Source organism: Hermetia illucens, chromosome 4 (genome assembly GCF_905115235.1).
Source record: "Hermetia illucens chromosome 4, iHerIll2.2.curated.20191125, whole genome shotgun sequence".
Classification (NCBI taxonomy): Eukaryota; Metazoa; Arthropoda; class Insecta; order Diptera; family Stratiomyidae; genus Hermetia; species Hermetia illucens.
The window spans coordinates 74,765,505-74,783,833 of record NC_051852.1 but is presented as its reverse complement, the minus strand read 5'-3'; the positions used below and the strand labels follow the sequence as shown (position 1 = coordinate 74,783,833).

General features: G+C 40.2%; 1 protein-coding gene across 2 annotated transcripts in view; it reads right to left on the bottom strand.

Moving 5' to 3' along the window:
- Positions 1-6,601: 6,601 nt before the first annotated feature.
- Positions 6,602-18,329, bottom strand: part of LOC119656278 (plexin domain-containing protein 2) — a 35,587-nt gene continuing 23,859 nt past the window's right edge. The window contains exons 5-10 of one of the 2 annotated variants that reach the window (XM_038062704.1): positions 15,084-15,293; positions 14,876-15,027; positions 14,741-14,813; positions 14,356-14,687; positions 14,280-14,297; positions 6,602-8,024 (exon numbers count right to left, since the gene is read on the bottom strand). In XM_038062704.1, coding sequence (XP_037918632.1) covers positions 7,956-8,024; positions 14,280-14,297; positions 14,356-14,687; positions 14,741-14,813; positions 14,876-15,027; positions 15,084-15,293 — 854 coding nt within the window. In that variant the 3' untranslated portion in view covers positions 6,602-7,955. The remainder of the gene's footprint in view (positions 8,025-14,279; positions 14,298-14,355; positions 14,688-14,740; positions 14,814-14,875; positions 15,028-15,083; positions 15,294-18,329) is intronic. The other variant, XM_038062705.1, reaches the window with a different exon arrangement.

The window sequence follows — 18,329 nt, the reverse complement described above, 5'->3', positions numbered from 1 at the left end:
CGGGGTAGGGATGGAGTCGGGGGGGTGGTTTTAGTAGGTAAAATTCCCAAACACTGACATGCCCAAGCCAGTGGTTTTTCGAAGATTTCCACCTTCTACAAAAAGACGGGCAGACAGACAGTAAACCGATTTTTGTAAGGTTATGTTTTCAACGATGGATGATGCAATCTAGAAGACGACTACAACTTTGAACAAGTGATAAAATTTGCCTAACTGGAGTCACTGGTATCGAACGGCAACAACCAAAAGAAGGATATCCACGCTTGCGAATAAACTTATTAGCTAGTGTTGTCTATTCTGACCAATAATAACACACAGGAAATCAAAATTGGTGTTTAATTGACATTCATTTAGCCTGTATGTTATGGTAGCAAGACATGGATTATATATTTTATATAGCATATATATATATATATGGCGTACCAGGTTTATCCTCACCTGAGTTGCAAACGCAGAGCTGCATGCGACCAGGCGCGTGTCATGGGTTGCGGATAATGACATGACCCACCGGGTCAGCTACAAATATCACAAGTTAATCTTGTAAATAAGTAGCCGCAGACAAGCAGAACGTTTCTCTTTGTGTTCATCCTCCCTTACCGATTCTTCCCGTTCAGGGGGAGTAAACCTCCTTAACAAATCCGTAATCCGGGGTGAAGGGATCGACGCGCTTATCGGATGACTTGCAGTGACGTTACACTGTATTTCAGCGGCTCCCCTCCAAATACCTTCCCTACCTTTGGAGGTAACCATGGGGCATTGCAACATTGGGGCTCTGTTGCAGAGTTGACTACCTCCCCAATACTCGTGGGAACAAAATTGGGGAAAACAATTCAAATTCTTTTAATGGGACCCCAGGGACACGAAGACAGTACCCAACACGGTTAAGGGTCGTTCAACAACATCAGAGCGGCTCTTCGCCCTTGGATGTTTTGGCGGTTATGCCTTCAACCACCAGGGACGGGAGACCTAGGCGTCGTATGGTTTGGACGAACCAACTCAACGAATTTATCGTCCGCGCCTATTACCGTGTCACGGATTTGGAACGGAATCCATCAGGGTACAGACATCGACTACATGATGCGTTCATAACCCGATTTCCGGAGCTAAGTCATGTTCCGGAACAGAACGTCGTCAACCAGTACCGGGTGATCGTGAATAACAACCGAGTTGCCTTACCAACTAGGCAACAAATCTTCCAAGAGGTTTCACTTGAGCTTGGGCTGGAGTCATCAAATTACCGGACTAGTCAAAGGAGTAACACAAGTACTCCATCTGTAAGGCACTCCATGAATCCAGTAGTCAGGAGAAGCTTAGTAACTGGAGATGTCGACCTAATTTATAATGAGGCTTTGACCGCATTCCAGGTCGCATTCACAGAGTATGCTGAGATTCTCCCAGACGCTAGGCCAAAGATCCCAAAACTGAAGTTTACTTCGGCAACTACTAACATCATTGCTGCCGTTGACAGAATTTTGGCTGATCGTTTGGCTAGCGAGATTACTGCTACAGAGGTTCACAGCCTGATCTACGTTGCAGCTGCCACGGTTATTCGTCTCCATAATCAACATCTTAGAGCGAATAACAGAGGTATGCGCAGAGGGACTTTACCGTTCTGGGTGTGTCGACTCAACAAAAGAGGAGATTGGTCGTGTGACGCAAGCACTCCTTGGAAATCCATCACCAAGGGTGCACAGATGCGTTGCGAACATCATTGGAAACTACCATCTGTCCAATGATATGCCAATCGAAGAAATCCTCGAGGTGCTGAAGCAGAAACTTGCGGTATGTTGCAATCGCATCCGTAGGTATCAGAAAAGCTTTCAGCGAAGGACAGACAACACCTTGTTCTTCCAGAACCAACGGGGATTCTACAAAAATCTCACCAACTCAGATAGGGAAAGTAACCTCGATCTGGATCAGGCAGAAGACTTCTGGAGAAGTGTTTGGAGCGAATCCAGCCGTTGCAATTTAGAACCAGCGTGGCTCCCACACCTTATGCGTTCATGCGAGGCCCTCCGCGAAATGACCATGCCTGACGTAACTGAAGTCGACGTTGAAGCAGCCATTGACAAGGCAGGTAACTGGAAGGCGCCAGGAGTTGACAAGATTCACAACTTCTGGTTGAAGCGGTTCAAGAGCACTCACAGGATATTGACAAATGAATTTAATCAGATGATTGCCGATCCTGATTTAGTTCCACCATTTTTCACCAAGGGGATAACTTTCCTCATCCCCAAGGAACAGGGTGTCTCTTGCCCTTCAAAATGTCGACCAATTACTTGTCTTCCTACCATCTACAAGGTCTTCACTTCAGTTCTGTGCGCGAACATCTCAAAACATCTTGGTGTTCATAAATTGATAGCTGAGGAGCAAAAAGGATGCGCAAAAGGCTCCCGAGGCTGCAAAGAACAGCTTGTAATCGATACGGTAGCTGTAAAGCAGGCTGTCCACCAAAAACGAAACATCTCGACAGCCTATATCGATTATAAATCAGCCTTTGACTCCATATCACATTCGTGGTTACTACAAGTGTTACGCTTGTATAAAATCAACCCGAATGTCGTTCTTCTACTGAGAATAGTAATGAAGAATTGGAGCACGAAGCTATCGGTATCTTCGCAAACATCAGGAGAGATACCAATCAGGCGTGGCATTTTCCAAGGCGACTCTCTAAGCCCACTGTGGTTTTGTTTGGCTTTCAATCCGCTATCCCATCTTTTTCATGAAAGCAAATACAGCAAAGCATCCAAGTCAAGCATAGCATATTGTCGAAATGTACATTAAGCCATTTAATGTACATTGACGACATCAAATTGTATGCCAAAGACGAGAACCAACTTCACTCCTTGCTGGACATTACAATCCAGTTCAGCAGGGATATCGGCATGCAGTTGGGTTTGGAGAAATGTCGCATAAAAACAATTGTTCGGGGAAAACACACCGACAACGAAGGATACAGCCAAAATAACATCCGAATTGAAGGCATGGATTCGGACGACGTCTACAAATACCTCGGCATATTGCAAGCAACAACACCTGCTGTGGCAATAATCAAATGTAAGTTGCTGGGGGAATTTGAACGGCGTCTGGATCTTGTCCTTAAAACTGAGCTGTACGGGAAAAATAAAATCATGGCAATCAACACCTTCGCCATTCCCGTCCTTCTATACACTTTCGGTGTGATACAGTGGAGTAATACTGATTTAGAAGCTGTCAATAGACGGGTAAGGGTAGTTCTTGCAAACAACAACATGCATAATAGAGCTGCCGAAAAATTGAGGATCACTATCCCACGTCATCAGGGAGGAAGGGGGGTACTTGATTTAAAAACGTTGCACTACAATCAAGTGCATTCTCTTCGTTTTTCTATGAGAAACAATCCTCTAGCCAAATACATCAGGCTACCGTCATGGCAGATAATAAATTATCTCCTTTGAACTTGAGAGGCAGAGAATGGGATCCCATGTCGAATGTTACTTCAGTCCAACAGAAGATCGACATGTGGAAAGAGAAACCCATTCACGGAGGTCATATCAAAAATTTGTTGTTGTCAGGTATTGACATCGAAGCCTCCAACAAATTGTTGACAAATGGTGTACTTTTCTATGAGACCGAAGCATTCCTAACTTCCATTCAGGATGCTTCGCTCCCAACAAAAAAATATAAACGGTACATTCTTCACGACTCCTCAATCACCAACTCCAGTTGTAGGTTATGCAACTGTGAAGAGGAGACCATCCAGCACATAACATCTGCGTGCAGGATGTTGAGCGGTACCGAGTACACCAATCGTCATAACTCCATCTGCAAGATTCTCCATCAAAACCTTGCGTTGAAGTATAACTTAGTGGCAACCTACCATCATCATTATCATCAACGGCGCAACAACCGGTATCCGGTCTAGGCCTGCCTTAATAAGGAACTCCAGACATCCCGGTTTTGCGCCGAGGTCCACCAATTCGATATCCCTAAAAGCTGTCTGGCGTCCTGGCCCACGCTATCGCTCCATCTTAGGCAGGGTCTGCCTCGTCTTCTTTTCCTACCATAGATATTGCCCTTATAGACTTTCCGGGTGGGATCATCTTCATCCATACGGATTAAGTGACCCGCCCACCGTAACCTATTGAGCCGGATTTTATCCACAACCGGACGGTCATGGTATCGCTCATAGATTTCGTCATTGTGTAGGCTACGGAATCGTCCATCCTCATGTAGGGGGCCAAAAATTCTTCGGAGGATTCTTCTCTCGAACGCGGCCAAGAGTTCGCAATTTTTCTTGCTAAGAACCCAAGTTTCCGAGGAATACATGAGGACTGGCAAGATCATAGTCTTGTACAGTAAGAGCTTTGACCCTATGGTGCGACGTTTCGAGCGGAACAGTCTTTGTAAGCTGAAATAGGCTCTGTTGGCAACCTACCATCCTTACTATAAGTATACTTCGCATAGAATCTTGGAAAATGATCGAGTCAAACTACTGTGGGATCACACTATTGCCACCGACCACAGTGTTAATCATAACAGACCCGATCTAGTTCTGCTTCTGAAGGAAGAACAAGCGTGCTTTATAATCGATATAGCCGTACCGTTGGATCGGAACACTGTTGAAAAACAGCACGAAAAAATCCGGAACTACGGCCCCTTGGCAGACGATATGAAGCAGACTTGGAGACTACAAAAGATCGAAGTAGTCCCAGTAGTAATTTCAGCGACGGGGTTAGTTCCGCAGAACTTACATAAAGCGCTGAAAACGCTCGATCTTAGGGCTGGACTATACATGGAGATGCAAAAAGCGGTTATCCTTACAACCTGTGCTATAGTCCGAAGAGTCCTGTCCGGTAACAATCTGACCTAATGGGTTTCAGTCTTGATCCGCACTGTCTTCGATATAAGATCCATGTCTCTGTAGTGTAGAACCTCCGCGTCATTGGCTGAAGTGTTTGCGACAATCGGGATGTAGTAATACATTTTCGCATGGTCGCACACACTTTGCGTTAAAACGGTATCATCGCTGTGATGCGGGCCTTTGGATGTTGCCTTCAGCCCATCCTTAGGTTGGTCGCCCCTCGGTACGGTTGGGCGGAAAGAGGGTCCGTGGGATTTTTTAACTATATGTAATGAGCCGGATGCGTCCACTTTTATTTTAGTCCAAAAGCTGTAACCGGTCAATCACGTATGGACAAACCGAAGATTTGCAAACTCCTCAGAGAAAGGCGGATTTCTTGACAAAACAATTATCAATTGACTGCAACCCTAAGGAATACTTATATGTGTTGCTATTTACCCACAGGTAACGGACCTGTATGCTCACCAACTACTTCGTTTGATATAGTATCAGGACAGCGAGGTGTTTGCTGAAATATGCTTTGGACTTCACTTTCCTCTGAGATTTTACCTCGGTGCAGCATGTGACATTTTCCGCCATCATATGTTGCTCTAATAATAGCTATTAGTTTCTCCGAAGTATCCCTCCTGCGAAAGCACGACAGATACACTTCCTATTCACGCTGTCGAAAACTTCCTCAAGCACGCAGATACCCCTCCAATTGACACACCCAAAACAGGCGTCCTTCCTTCAAATCTTAACGACCATCCCCATCTTCCACTCTCTAGAGGTCCTGGATTCCTGGATTTCCATAAGAGTGGGTGTAGCGCTCTCTGCGGGGAGACCGTTGAGTCCAGCGACTTTACTACTTTTGAGTCAGGGCACCTAGGCTTTTCAAATTGAACAACGCGGTCGCACGACCATGACGAACAGAGGCAACCCTTCGTAAGACCTATCATTGGAATTTGTAGGGTCTGCAGGGCCAGAGAAAGTGTAATCGTTTCAAAGAAAAGTTCATGTGAGACAGTGAATCATTGGCTCGACAGAAGATTTTCTGTTTCTGTTGGTTCGGTTGTCAAAAATTCTGTTTTCTTCAGATCAAGTTTCAGACCGTGTTGCATGGGGCGATAATTCTGCTCTGAAAAAGTTGCTCAGGATCTGCTGTGCTATAAGACCTTAGGAAAACATCATCCCCATAGAGCAGTGTTTATTACGTCAGACGTTGGATGTCCTGTGAGACAGTATATCTGACAGATAGTGACAAGTCATAAACAATTGTCCAATTTGCCAACGTGGAGTAATATTATTAAGATAGATTTAGAAATTGCTGACTATAAACTAGTAAGTCTTCTTCTATTAGCTTTGGCAAATTATAATTCAACAAATGTCTTAAGATGTTAATTAGAGGTGAACGTTCGACTTGACACTTGGTTCATTTAGATTGTTACGGCATATGTAGTTATGTGCACGCAACCACGCAGACCCACGCGATACCAATTCTCGTAATAGAAAGTGCGTAGAAGGCATCCGCGTAGGTCGTTGAGTCAAGACAGCGTACTGTTGCAATGATTTCCAAGCATCGGGTTAGCATTTGGACCTCCTGTGTGTAGACTTCTTGCTCACAACTCCGTCCCATTATTGTCCAAATCCGGTAAAATAAATGTTAATTAGTGGATGTGAATTTATTTGTGGAGGGGTCGCACATATACTGATATTACAAACAACTAGTAAGAGCTATTTGTACACAAGCTGAGCAACATGAAATACTTTTACACTTTCTTATACATTCATAAAGACATTTATTTAAAATTTAATTTTTACCAAAATAAAAAGCAATATACAATTATCGTGTTAAAATTACAAGAATGTATAGTAAGCTTACATTTAATCGTATGCATTTTCAATTCAATTTAAATGTAAATAAAATATTTAACAATTTTCGTTTAGTTATTAATTTGAAATGTGCAAAAATAATTATAATCTGGTTCCACCCAACTTAAACTTTTTTAAAACTATTAACGCAACAGTAGTATCAACCGTTAATCATAAAAAATATTTAGTAAAATATCAATGCCATTAAGCATGCTATTAGTTCATTTGCTATTGAAAACATGCGCCTACGGCTTCAGAAGAGCTGCCATCACCCTTTTGGCGGATAAAAATATTATTGCGCCATTAATACTCGTACAACATAAAAACCCAAAATGCAGTTGATTTATTGAAAAATTTCAAAAGCATTCAGACCAGTATCTCCTCAGAAAAACTTCGTTTCAAAACACTTTACGATAAATGCATTACTTTTGAACAGTTGACTGCTTTTCGCCTGCTTTGCATGACAAACTAACTTTTTCCTAACTTTATGAGATTCCATTCTTGAATGTCAACATTTTCAACATGGCACAAGCTACCAACTGTTCTCAATTAAATACACAGAACGTCTTTCCCAAATTACTTTCAGATGAAATAATAATTTTTGATGTCAATAGTTGTTCAGAATCAAATTTACTATTTCAAAACAAAACACTAAGGTGAATGATTAGAATATTCAAATGTTATGGACGCCGTATAAAGTTTGAATCGCTTCAAAAGTCTGATAGAGTTAATTAACAACATATCACAGGAACAAAAAAGGACAAAACTCGGCATTTGATCTTAATGCAAATAACAACGATGGATAAACACATGCGTATTCTAGACTTGCAAAAATATTTGAAAAGTACCACTCGATGGACGCAAGTTTTTTGATTAATATTTATTAAAAACCGATTAAAGGCGAGTGTATTTGTTAGTAATTCAAATTTTGAAATAAAAAAAGAAAAGCAGTAACAAAAAAGTCGTGTGTTGTAAAATACACATAATAATTTAATTGTATTGTTTTCGTTTGTATAATTAAAAAATTTATTTCTATAATTTCTTTCTTGTATAAAATGGATATTTGTCACTTATAAAAATATAAGCCGTGGATGATTTATAATTAATTTCCTACTTTACGCATTTTCAGTTGTCATCGCCAAATAGTGGCTCATCTCAAATACATCATTTATTTATTCAGTGTGATGATTTGTCTTTTTAATTTACATTATGTTTATAATTACTGTATTAAGATCCTTCCTAAGTATCATGAGGAATATAGTTACATGTGTATAGTTGCTGCCGTGTATCTGGCTTCCCCCCTCCTCCATGTCCACTGGCTAGGACGGTACTGGAATAAACAAAAAAACATCCTTAATATTATGTCAAAATATCCATGAAAAAAGTACTTAAAATATTAAAAGACAAAAATATATGTGGATAGGAAAGAATATTGTATTTTGGAGCATGAATCCGTGTGAATCTCATTTAGGAAGAGATAAACATTTGCTACTTTATCACAGGAAAACATTTCAAATTATAATCTAGTAATGCTACGAAAAAATAGGTCTCTACATCAATATCTTTCTATCGCTATTTACACATTGAATATGGGAGTAAAAGTTGGGCAGGAAACATATTCAGATGCGGACAAAAGTAAGCGCAGTAGTAAAATGTTTTTGTCGCTACCAGTTGATAAACGTTTTTTCGGTAAAATTTCAATTCTACAGAGTGATGATTATTATTTTAAATTTCAATAACTTTTTTCTTAAAATTGCAAGAACTTAAAAATAAAGATAGATGGCACGATTAACCGATATCATGCTTTTAAGAGAAAGCACTGGCTTTATTTTCCCGAAATCGTTGGCTTGGCAAATGAGCAATAGCAGAATATTACCATTCTGGTTTCCTTAGCCAGATTCGGACAACCTGCGATAGTGATAGCATGCATTCGACTGCCCTCGGAATAGAAAAGTCAATTATTGCGACTGCGACAGGGATAAATCAGCACTCTTCGGATTAGGAAATTTCTTTTGATTTAGCTGGTAACTTTACTATCTTTACTATCTTTATTTACTGGTAGCTGTAACTTTACTATCTAGGAAAAATTCAAAAATCACAATCTGGAAGCATTAGTAACGGGTTAAACTTGATACAGGAAGGAAAAGAATTCAGGCTCTCTTTGATGATCGACATAAAGAAACGAATAAGTGAAGAAACATGCCGATTTAGCTATATTAACTCACTTTATGTTGTACTTGGTTTCTTCACTATATAAGTCTTTCTTATGTGTAGAACCAATGTATTTGAAAATTACATTATTTCTTAGACAAAATGTTTATTTTTTATCAAATTTGCTCCACACTTTGGATAAAACCTTTATCATATATTTTATCATATTCGACAGTTCGATCATGTAATTCGCACTAACGAGAACTCATTAGCTAAGACTGTCCTGAACGAAGTCAATGGGAAATAACACAAAAATCTTCGTAAACAGCGATCGCAGATACACTGGATATTGATTTGACAACGTCTTGACTCCATCCAGATAGCTAGTCTGAATGTGCGCCATCGCAGCGTCTTAGGGGGTAGGCGAGGAAAGTGCAGGAACTTTGTAGTCTTGTAGATTACTCACTGAGGAAGCTATCCACACACCTGGCAGTTAGGTATAAAATGCAAATCCACTTAATGAGAAGAAGGAGAAACTTGAGATCCGGTACGGACAACCGGCGGGAGTCGTGTGACTTGGTCACTGGGTCGACCTCCCGTAATGGACAGCAAGGGGTGGCTATTTCGCCACAATCTGTGGCGACCAGTTCAGCAGGTTCGCGTAGGCAGCGGATGAAGTAAACTGAAGAAATGAACCTATTCATCATCCGCTCTTACTACGAAATAACAGCGGGGGCGGGTAAATCTTATCGCCCTTGCTGCACCAGAGATTCGTCGAGCGTTTCCCGCAATTCGCGCACGTAACTGTGCAGCGAGTCGCAGACAAGTACCGCTTTATAACTCGCAGCGACACAACCCCGGCCATCATCAGGGAGCGTCTTCGACTTGAGGTCATCGGGGAAACTGGTAACCGAGAGTCGATAGGGGCAGAGGCGGCGGCATCAACAACACCACGACGCACTGCAGGCAACAGTCTCAGTACTCGCCGAAACACTCTTCTCCGCCGACCAGCTGAGGTTTCCGCTGAGGTTCGGGACGAATTCCAAAGAGCGTGTACAGAATTCTTGGAAATGGATCCTTTGTATCAGGTATTCCCAGGCTCTTTGCATCTCCAGCAACTCCAGGTATTCTATCTCAAATCAATGATGAGATTTCATCTCGATTGTGTGCTGATATGTTGCTGCTACAACTACAATCACTTGTGTATTACGGCTGTCAGATTGCACGCTCAGAAGATTCGCTTTCGTGTTATTGGTTTGAGTGGCCGAAGAGATCCACAACGGAAAATTCGTCTGGCACGTCGGCTTGACTCAATAAGGCAGGACATTGCTAGATCGATTCAGATCAGCACTGGTAATGCCAGCAGACGAGCGAGAAATAAAGTGCAGAGGGTTTACCGGAACTGTGCCATCCCCAGTGAAACCCCCGTAATTGAAATTCTGGACACACTAAAACAGAAACTTTCTGTCATATGCAGTCGGTTACGGCGAGTAACCAGCGGAGCTTTTTCACATCTCTCAACGAATCGAAAGAAGTGAAAGAATACTGGGGTGGACTTTGGGGGTTACCCGCCCAGCATGCTGAGCATGCTGAGTGGATCACTGCCAAAGGTACCCGCCATGCCAATACGCCTGGCATGAATTTTGCGGATGTTACCGAAGAGGAAGTTTGACGAGCCATAAACAGCTCGAAGAATTGGAGAGGCCCAGGTTTGGATCGGGTGCAGAATTTCTGGTATAAGAAATTTACTAGCATACACAGTCAGTTTGCACAGATTATAAACCAGGTAATGAATCGGCCGGAGGAATTTCCAACCTTCCTCACTGCGAGGATTACCTGCCTTATCCCTAAAAAGGACAAGGTGCAGGACCACGCAGATTACTTACCTACCAACCCTCTACAAATTCATAACGTCCATTATTAGTGGAGGAGTCAATGTACACCTCCAGACCTACAACATTCTGTCCGAGGAGCAGAAGGGCTGCCGAGTTGGTTCACGGGGTTGCAAAGAGCAACTCATTATCGACTCGGTAGTCGTATGACAAGCAACTAGAGTCCAAAGAAGCCTCTTTAGTTGCTATATCGATTATGCCAAGACTTTCGATAGCATCCCACATACATGGCTAATCGATGTCCTACATCTGTATCGCATTGATCCGAAACTAATAAAGTTTTTGGCGACAGTCATGGAAGGGTGGCATACCACCTTATCGGTGCGTACATCTAAGGGTGCTAATACTTCAGAGCCAATCCGTATGCGAAGGAGCATCTTCCAGGGGGATCTGTTGAGTCCCTTTTGGTTTTGTATGGCACTGAACCCCCTTTTATGGGTACTGAATAACGTGGCGGCATAACATCATCGCCAAGTCGACTCGCTGCGCGCTTATTTTTACAGCAAAGAGCTGGCGAGTCCCTTGCATGCGGCTGTCTGTAACGCAGACTGTAGAGTGACTCCTCTTAACTTGAAGGATCGATCTTTCAATCTTCTGAGTGGAATGAAGTCGGACCAAGAGATCGATGAATGGAAGTCGAAATATATACACTTAATAAAATAAAATTGTAGTTTGGAGTAAGCTACTGGTCTATCAATAATCGTTGGCGCATCAATCAATACAAAAGTAAAAGGAATAAACTTTCAATCGTCCGTGATTTGCTTCCATTCATAAACTCCTCGCCTAAGATAGTCTTCTTGGTGTAGTTTTTGAGAACACCTTGTGTGGTAAAATTGGTTTCTACATGTTGGCATAACATTTTATATGCTGCTGTAGGCTTATGATTTGCACAACATTAAGTTTGATAATGATGAGGGGGAGAGCCTATGTCACATTCTATGATGTCTAAAGTTGAAGTCAACTCAAGCAAGAACAATTTTTACTTTAAATTTCTTATGTTATACTAGTAAAATTTGGACTATATTGTTTGCCATATTATGAATTGTATTCTTGTACATCCCTAGGATGAACTTCCTATTGTTATTCACAAAGTTATATTAAGTTAAACTTGTATTTTCTATGTAGATTTACAAAACCTTAAAGGGAAAATTATAACAATTTTGTTTTTACGTGTGGCCGTTTGTTTTAATGCGTATCAGTATACAAAAACAATGGATATGTGTTATAGTGCAACAACGTCATATATTGTTTTTATCTGGTAAATCGAAGGTGTATATTCAGGTATCTAGTTTTGTGTAAAAGAAGACCGATTCCCGCTTGTGTTTGGATGTATCAAAAAATTATTGCGATCAGTCAGAGGAAGAAGACCCTCAATTAGAAATTTCAGAAAAGAAAAATTGATTGAAATATTATTGGGTGAATTCAATTGCAGTATGACAAAGACCTGCGAAGGAGTTCAAAAATATTGAGATCATCAAGTCATTACACATGACATTTGTACGCCCCTTGCTTGAATATGTCTTCCCCCTTATAAATACACGCTGGATCTTATAAGAGGTGCAGTAAATGTTGATGCCCTTTCCTCCAAACAAATTTAGCCTGAAGTTTCCCGTCCATTGCACAATATCGTGGGTGGACTGGAAGTCTGCTACTTCTTACCATTTGGAGAGTTAAAATCCGTGCCCTAGACGAAACCGAAATCCTATTTTTGAATGCTTGGATGCTATGTCCCAAAGCGAGGGGTCCGTGAGCAACCTGAGAGCAAGTTATTCTCCATTTGGTCCGGTTCAACATCAAGTGGATATGGACATTACCCCAAACAATAATCTAGATTTAGTCTAGCTTAGGCTCAAACTATTGGCAGTTTAACGTGGATATAATTCGCACCCTTGTGTTTTTGCGATTTTATAAAGGCGCGTTTTCCACCAGAGCAGAGGTGAGGCAGCTTCTGCCTTTGCCGTGGACGAAACCATTAGTTCCTATTTTTAAAATTCGTAGTCTTCATATTTATGTGTTTTGGAATTAGTAGTATAGTAGTGAGCTACTGCAGGCTACCTACCCCACCCCGGCAAGGTGGCGTCCGAGGGAAGATTCTGGTATATTACTATATTTTCAGTTTATGATCGTTCAATTTTTCGTAGTTTAAACTTCAATTGGGTATTAATTTTCAACACCCACTTATATAACGAGTTTGCTCTGAAAAGTTCAAATAGTTCATTTGCCTTAGTATCATGGAGACTTTAACAATACTATTGTAGTTATCGTTAGCTATCGGTAGCTTAAGTACTGAGGAAGAGAGTAAGTAGCTTTCGAAATACGTATTTACTAACTATTAAAATATATTGTAGTAGGAGCAAGCTACCTAGTTTTATTTTTATTAATACTATTGTGCTATATCGTTTGTCAGTAAAATAAGTAAAGTAGCCACGATGGCGATTGCCATGTGGTGGTCGGGAAGAAAAATTGAACACAACTTAAAAATTACTGGTTTTTGTGAGGACCAACTTTTCCCACACACTTGTGATCAAATCGACTTTTGCCAATTACTTTGCACATTCATTTACGCTTTTTTAGCCAATTCACTTAGTTAAGCAGAATCAGTCTAAATTATTCTAAGTAATAACCAAGTTACGTTGATGTTGCACAAGCAACCAAGTGTGTTGAAGTTGCACTTTCCCCATAGTGCCCTCTTAATTTAGATTGTGCATATCTGTTTACAGAAGTCCGTTTGAGAATATTTTCTCACGCAACAGAATCTCAGAATTCCAAATTACTAGTTTGAATCTTTTGTGTTTACTACACGGAACGTTGCGAGGCGTATTATTACAATTGTATTTTTGTTAGGACTATGAGTAAGGCCGTGAGCAGTAGTTTTGCAGGTTTGTTGATGGGGAAGGTCGTTAATTGTAGTTCTAGTGAGGTGCAAATGTTATCTAGTACAGTAATTTATAATTAAAATGATATTATCGCAATACTCTCGTGACATATGAGCCTTCGCTATATCAGGCTATTTACGTTAATGTAATAACATTTTATGATGGCTTAAATGCAATGAAACAACTTTGACCTCTTATAACTTTGCTATTCACTACATGTGCGAGGCTTCACAGTTCTGGTATGTTCACCAAACCTCATGTCAATACCTACAGCTGATTCCGAGAAAAGTGCGTGCGGCAGATAGGCAGACAGACAGTCACCCGAATTTAATAAAGCTTTCCTCTATACAAAATATACAATCAGAAGTTTTAAATAAAAAAGAAATAATTTAAAACCAATGCTGATGCATAGTTATCGACTCATCAACACATTTGGATAGAATATATGTATGCATTCTACTTTTAAGCTTTTCCATGTTCCTCTGGAACTTGTAAAGTAACGCCGAAAATTTGTGTTGAGGTTAACAAAAAGACAGAATAGTACAAATATAATGCATGCTTCGGCTTTAGAAAGGTAATTCAACTGATACTTATTAGAATCCTACTTTTTTCATGTAATATACGTTGTTTACATTTTTACCAAAATACACAGTATTGTTTACGAACCTTTAGACCGTGTGTTTGCTTGAAATAGCAAGAGGAAATTGACTTTTTAATATGCTAAATGAAATTAAACACTTACCTGTATAAGTAGCTGACCACTTTTTGTATGCGGATTTCTGTAAGCATAGAACACCCATAGTAAAGCACTCATTATCAAGCAAATCGGCAGCATAAATCCTAATACGAGACCGACTCTTTTACCGTCGTTCTCTTTTTCTGATTGTCCCATCTGACTGGCTTCGGCATTTCTCGTTACATCGTTAACATTATGCATAGACTCTGAATTCGAATAGAGATTTGATTCCCAATTTGAAGCTACTGCTGTGTCATTAGTTTGTTGAGCTGCGTTATTACCCTTTTCGCCCAAGGCGGGGCAAAACGACTCCTCTGTTATTACTGTTCTGTCACAACCTACAATTTCCTGTGTAAGTGCTTTGATCAATGAAATTTCATGGCTAGCTTACCCTTTTTCAACCACTCTTGCCTTTTCCTATCGGTTCCAGTTGAACACTTATTCAATGTAGGGCACCAATTGCACTGTGAACAAAAAAATCATTAGAATAACATTAAAAACTTCCCAAGTGTGCAAAACAACTTACATCGAAATTTAGTTTTTCTGATATACACGAAACGCAATCGTTCAGTGATAGACACGTCCGTTGAGCCGCCAAGTAGATTATTGTATCGTTTTGAATATGAGGACTTTGGAAATTAACTCGGTGATATTCGTAAATAGTTTTCCTACGCGCAACTAAAAAGACAAAGAAGTAAATAAAGTGTACGGAAGAAAACGCACCAATAACTTACAGAATACATATTTATCTATTATATACGCATCCGACAGCCCCACCTTTACAGGATGCTTGTCATCTTGTATAGCTTCAATTTCAATTGGAACACTGAAGTACGTAAAAACTATATCACCGGTTTTATGTAAAGTGGTTGCAAAAGTAAATGTTCCAACTTCCGGTTTGTCTTGCAAAGCAACTTTCTCCCAGAGCACTGTAAAAGATGTACCTGAAATGATATTACAAAAATTTGCAAATTAAAGACTTTGTACATCAAAAGCTATTGTCAACATCTGTCGAATTTTAGGTTGTACATATTGGCGCGGAATTTGGTGGATGGATAGAAACTTGAAACTCCCAAGCATGCAATGAATGACGTGCATTACCTTTTAACAAAGATGGGGAAATGAATTTGCAATCGTAAAGTACATAGTCAAATAGTGTGATTCCCGGCTTTCCAGTATTTAACAAAAATCTGTCCATAGCTCAAATTGGAAGTTTGCTTGTTAGTCGATGGTTAAACAATAGAAACAATTTCAAGGGAAATGTTCTTTATTGGCTAAAATTATTCGTCACAAATTACAAACATCGTATCCCGGGAACTGTTTATTTCGAATACATTTTTCTGAACCCCCTGTAACTTCTGGGATTCAATTCAATGGAATCGATTCCTTGAAGTACCAGGAACTACTGAATAATAACGTTTCTCTTCTGTGGACATCACACAAAAGTACGAAACAGTGCTTTCAAGTAGAAAATGTAAAAGCGATTGCACTTCATGTTCATGTTCATTCTAAACCTCCAGATCGCGAATCGCGGTATTTTATTTTTTTCTTAATCTGATTGATCTATGCCAAAATCGCATACGAATTAAGGTCAAGTTTTGAAAGGGTTGTTAAAGGGCAATTTGCAACTAATACAAGGAAAATCAATCTTGTGAAAAAAAATCGATGATGTCATTTATCGGAAATAAGGGAACGGGAAAAACAAAGCGAAACCGAAAATTGTATACTTGCAGAACACGCCCCAGTCAGCTTATTCAAAACAAAAAGTTTAGGTGCGAAATATTGTATAAAATTAGAATGGGTATTTAGCTAGGATACTTGATCACTCAAATATCAATAAGGATTTAATAAGTAGTATGTTGATTGTAAATAGACAGTTATATAAAAATTGTAAAACGATTTTCTTTTAGTGTGTAGCACACTCCTTGTGATACGAATATATGAAAATACAAGTAAGAATTCCAATTACGGAAGTTGCGGCTGTATTTTTAAAAGGAGCTTCTTAATTCTCAGGGTATTAAGTAACGATAATCAGTTCGAGTACGGAACAACATAAAACATTACTATTATGAAAACATATAACACATAAAATATTATTATTATTAAAATGCTCCTCACTGTTCGACTAATTCTAGAAATATATATATGTGCATATATGGTTGCCATTCATTAGTTAGCGGGGTATAGTCCGTCAACCGCACCTATGCGCCATCGTTCGCGGTTACCTGAAATGCAACCAGTGTGTGAAGCACAGCCGATTGAATTGCAGCCGAATTGGTTAAATAAGGGGGCGATCAACTACACCAAGCGGTTTATCAACTGATGCTCAAAGTGTGAGACAGCGAATCAACACGTGCCGACCTACAACCAGGCATTATCTGTCCCATACATAAAAATGAGCAGCAGGATTACTCTCGAAATCGTTCGACAACAACAACGGTCTAATACACGGGGCATATCATGCGTCCTCTTTAATCTGGCCCTAGAGAAAATGCCTAGCGATGCAGAGGTCAATGCAAGCGACACCATCCTCTTCAAGTTTACCCAAATACTGGCCTATGCTGACGACATTGAAACAACCCGAGCTGTACAGTCTACCTTCATCCAGATCAAGCAGACGGCGCGAGGTCTCGGACGCCACATTAATAAAGGCAAGACCAAGTAAATAATGGTGAAACGTCAGTGCCAAAGTACCAACAACGTCGAATCGTACTGGTCAAACGAAAACAATAAAGATAGGAGACTATAATTTTGAGACCGTTGAAAATTTTTCCTATCTAGAGTTGAAAATCCCAACCGATAGCAGCTATGACGATGAAATTCGCGCACGGTTCTTTGCTGCCAACAGTCTATTTCAGCTTACGAAAACTGTTTCGCTCGAAACGTCTCACTCTCTTACGTACTGTACAAGCCAATGATCTTGCCAGCCCTAATGTATTCCTCGGCGACTTGGGTTTTTAGCAAGAAAAATTGCGAAATCTTGGCCGCGTTCGAGAGAGGAATCCCCCGAAGTTTTTTTGGCTTCTTACATGAGAATGGGCGATTCCGTAGCCTCTATAACGATGAAATTTATGAGCGATAAAATGACCCTCTGGTCGTGGATAAAATCCGACTCAACAGGTTGCGATGGGCAGGTCACCTAATCCGTACGGGTGAGGACGATCCAGCCCGAAAAGTCTATAGGGGCAATATATATGGCAGAAAAAGGTGTGGTAGATCCTGCCTCAGATGAAGCAATGGCATAGGCCAGGATGCCAGACAGCTTTTAGGGATATCGAATTGGTGGTGCTAGACCTCGAATAATGATAAAAAAGCAATTAAAAAAAAACAATTCAGAATTGACGAGATCTCGAAATGTATCCTCCAACATGATTATATGGTTTGTTATTCCCTTGAAAGAGATTAGAGAAATTCTCATCAACCAAACAACATTTTCAGAATAAAGCTATTCTGAGAATGGTTGTTGGTAATAAAAATTTCATTTCGTTTCATTGATATACTAGATGGCGATTTGAACGTATCGCGACTAAATCCAGATTATGCATTTCGCAGAGCAAAATGGCGCAACCTATCAAGACGAGACAAAGTCTGAAGAAGAAGTTTCACCAAAATTTCCCCATATAAATATATGTTGTTTAGTATAGCCAAATCCTCAAGGTTAATCGACTTGCTCAAAACTAAACGATACCTACCTAGACGAAGATCATCAATACTTTGGCGCGCCTATAAGCAAATTCATACACAAGAATTGGCCACAAGTTTTCGATTTTTAAGTAAGAATGGGAGTCGATTTCCGTGTGCTGCTCTGAGATAAAATCATGCAAGATATATGCAGTTGCGGAATTACAGCAGAGGCTTGAATGATATAATACACCGTTCATAATCTACTTAGAAAGTCGTACAGTGTAATGTTCAACTTCACGGGTTAAAAGATGATTTGCAGATATAAAATTCTCCCTTCGTCCTTTTCTTCAGCCTTT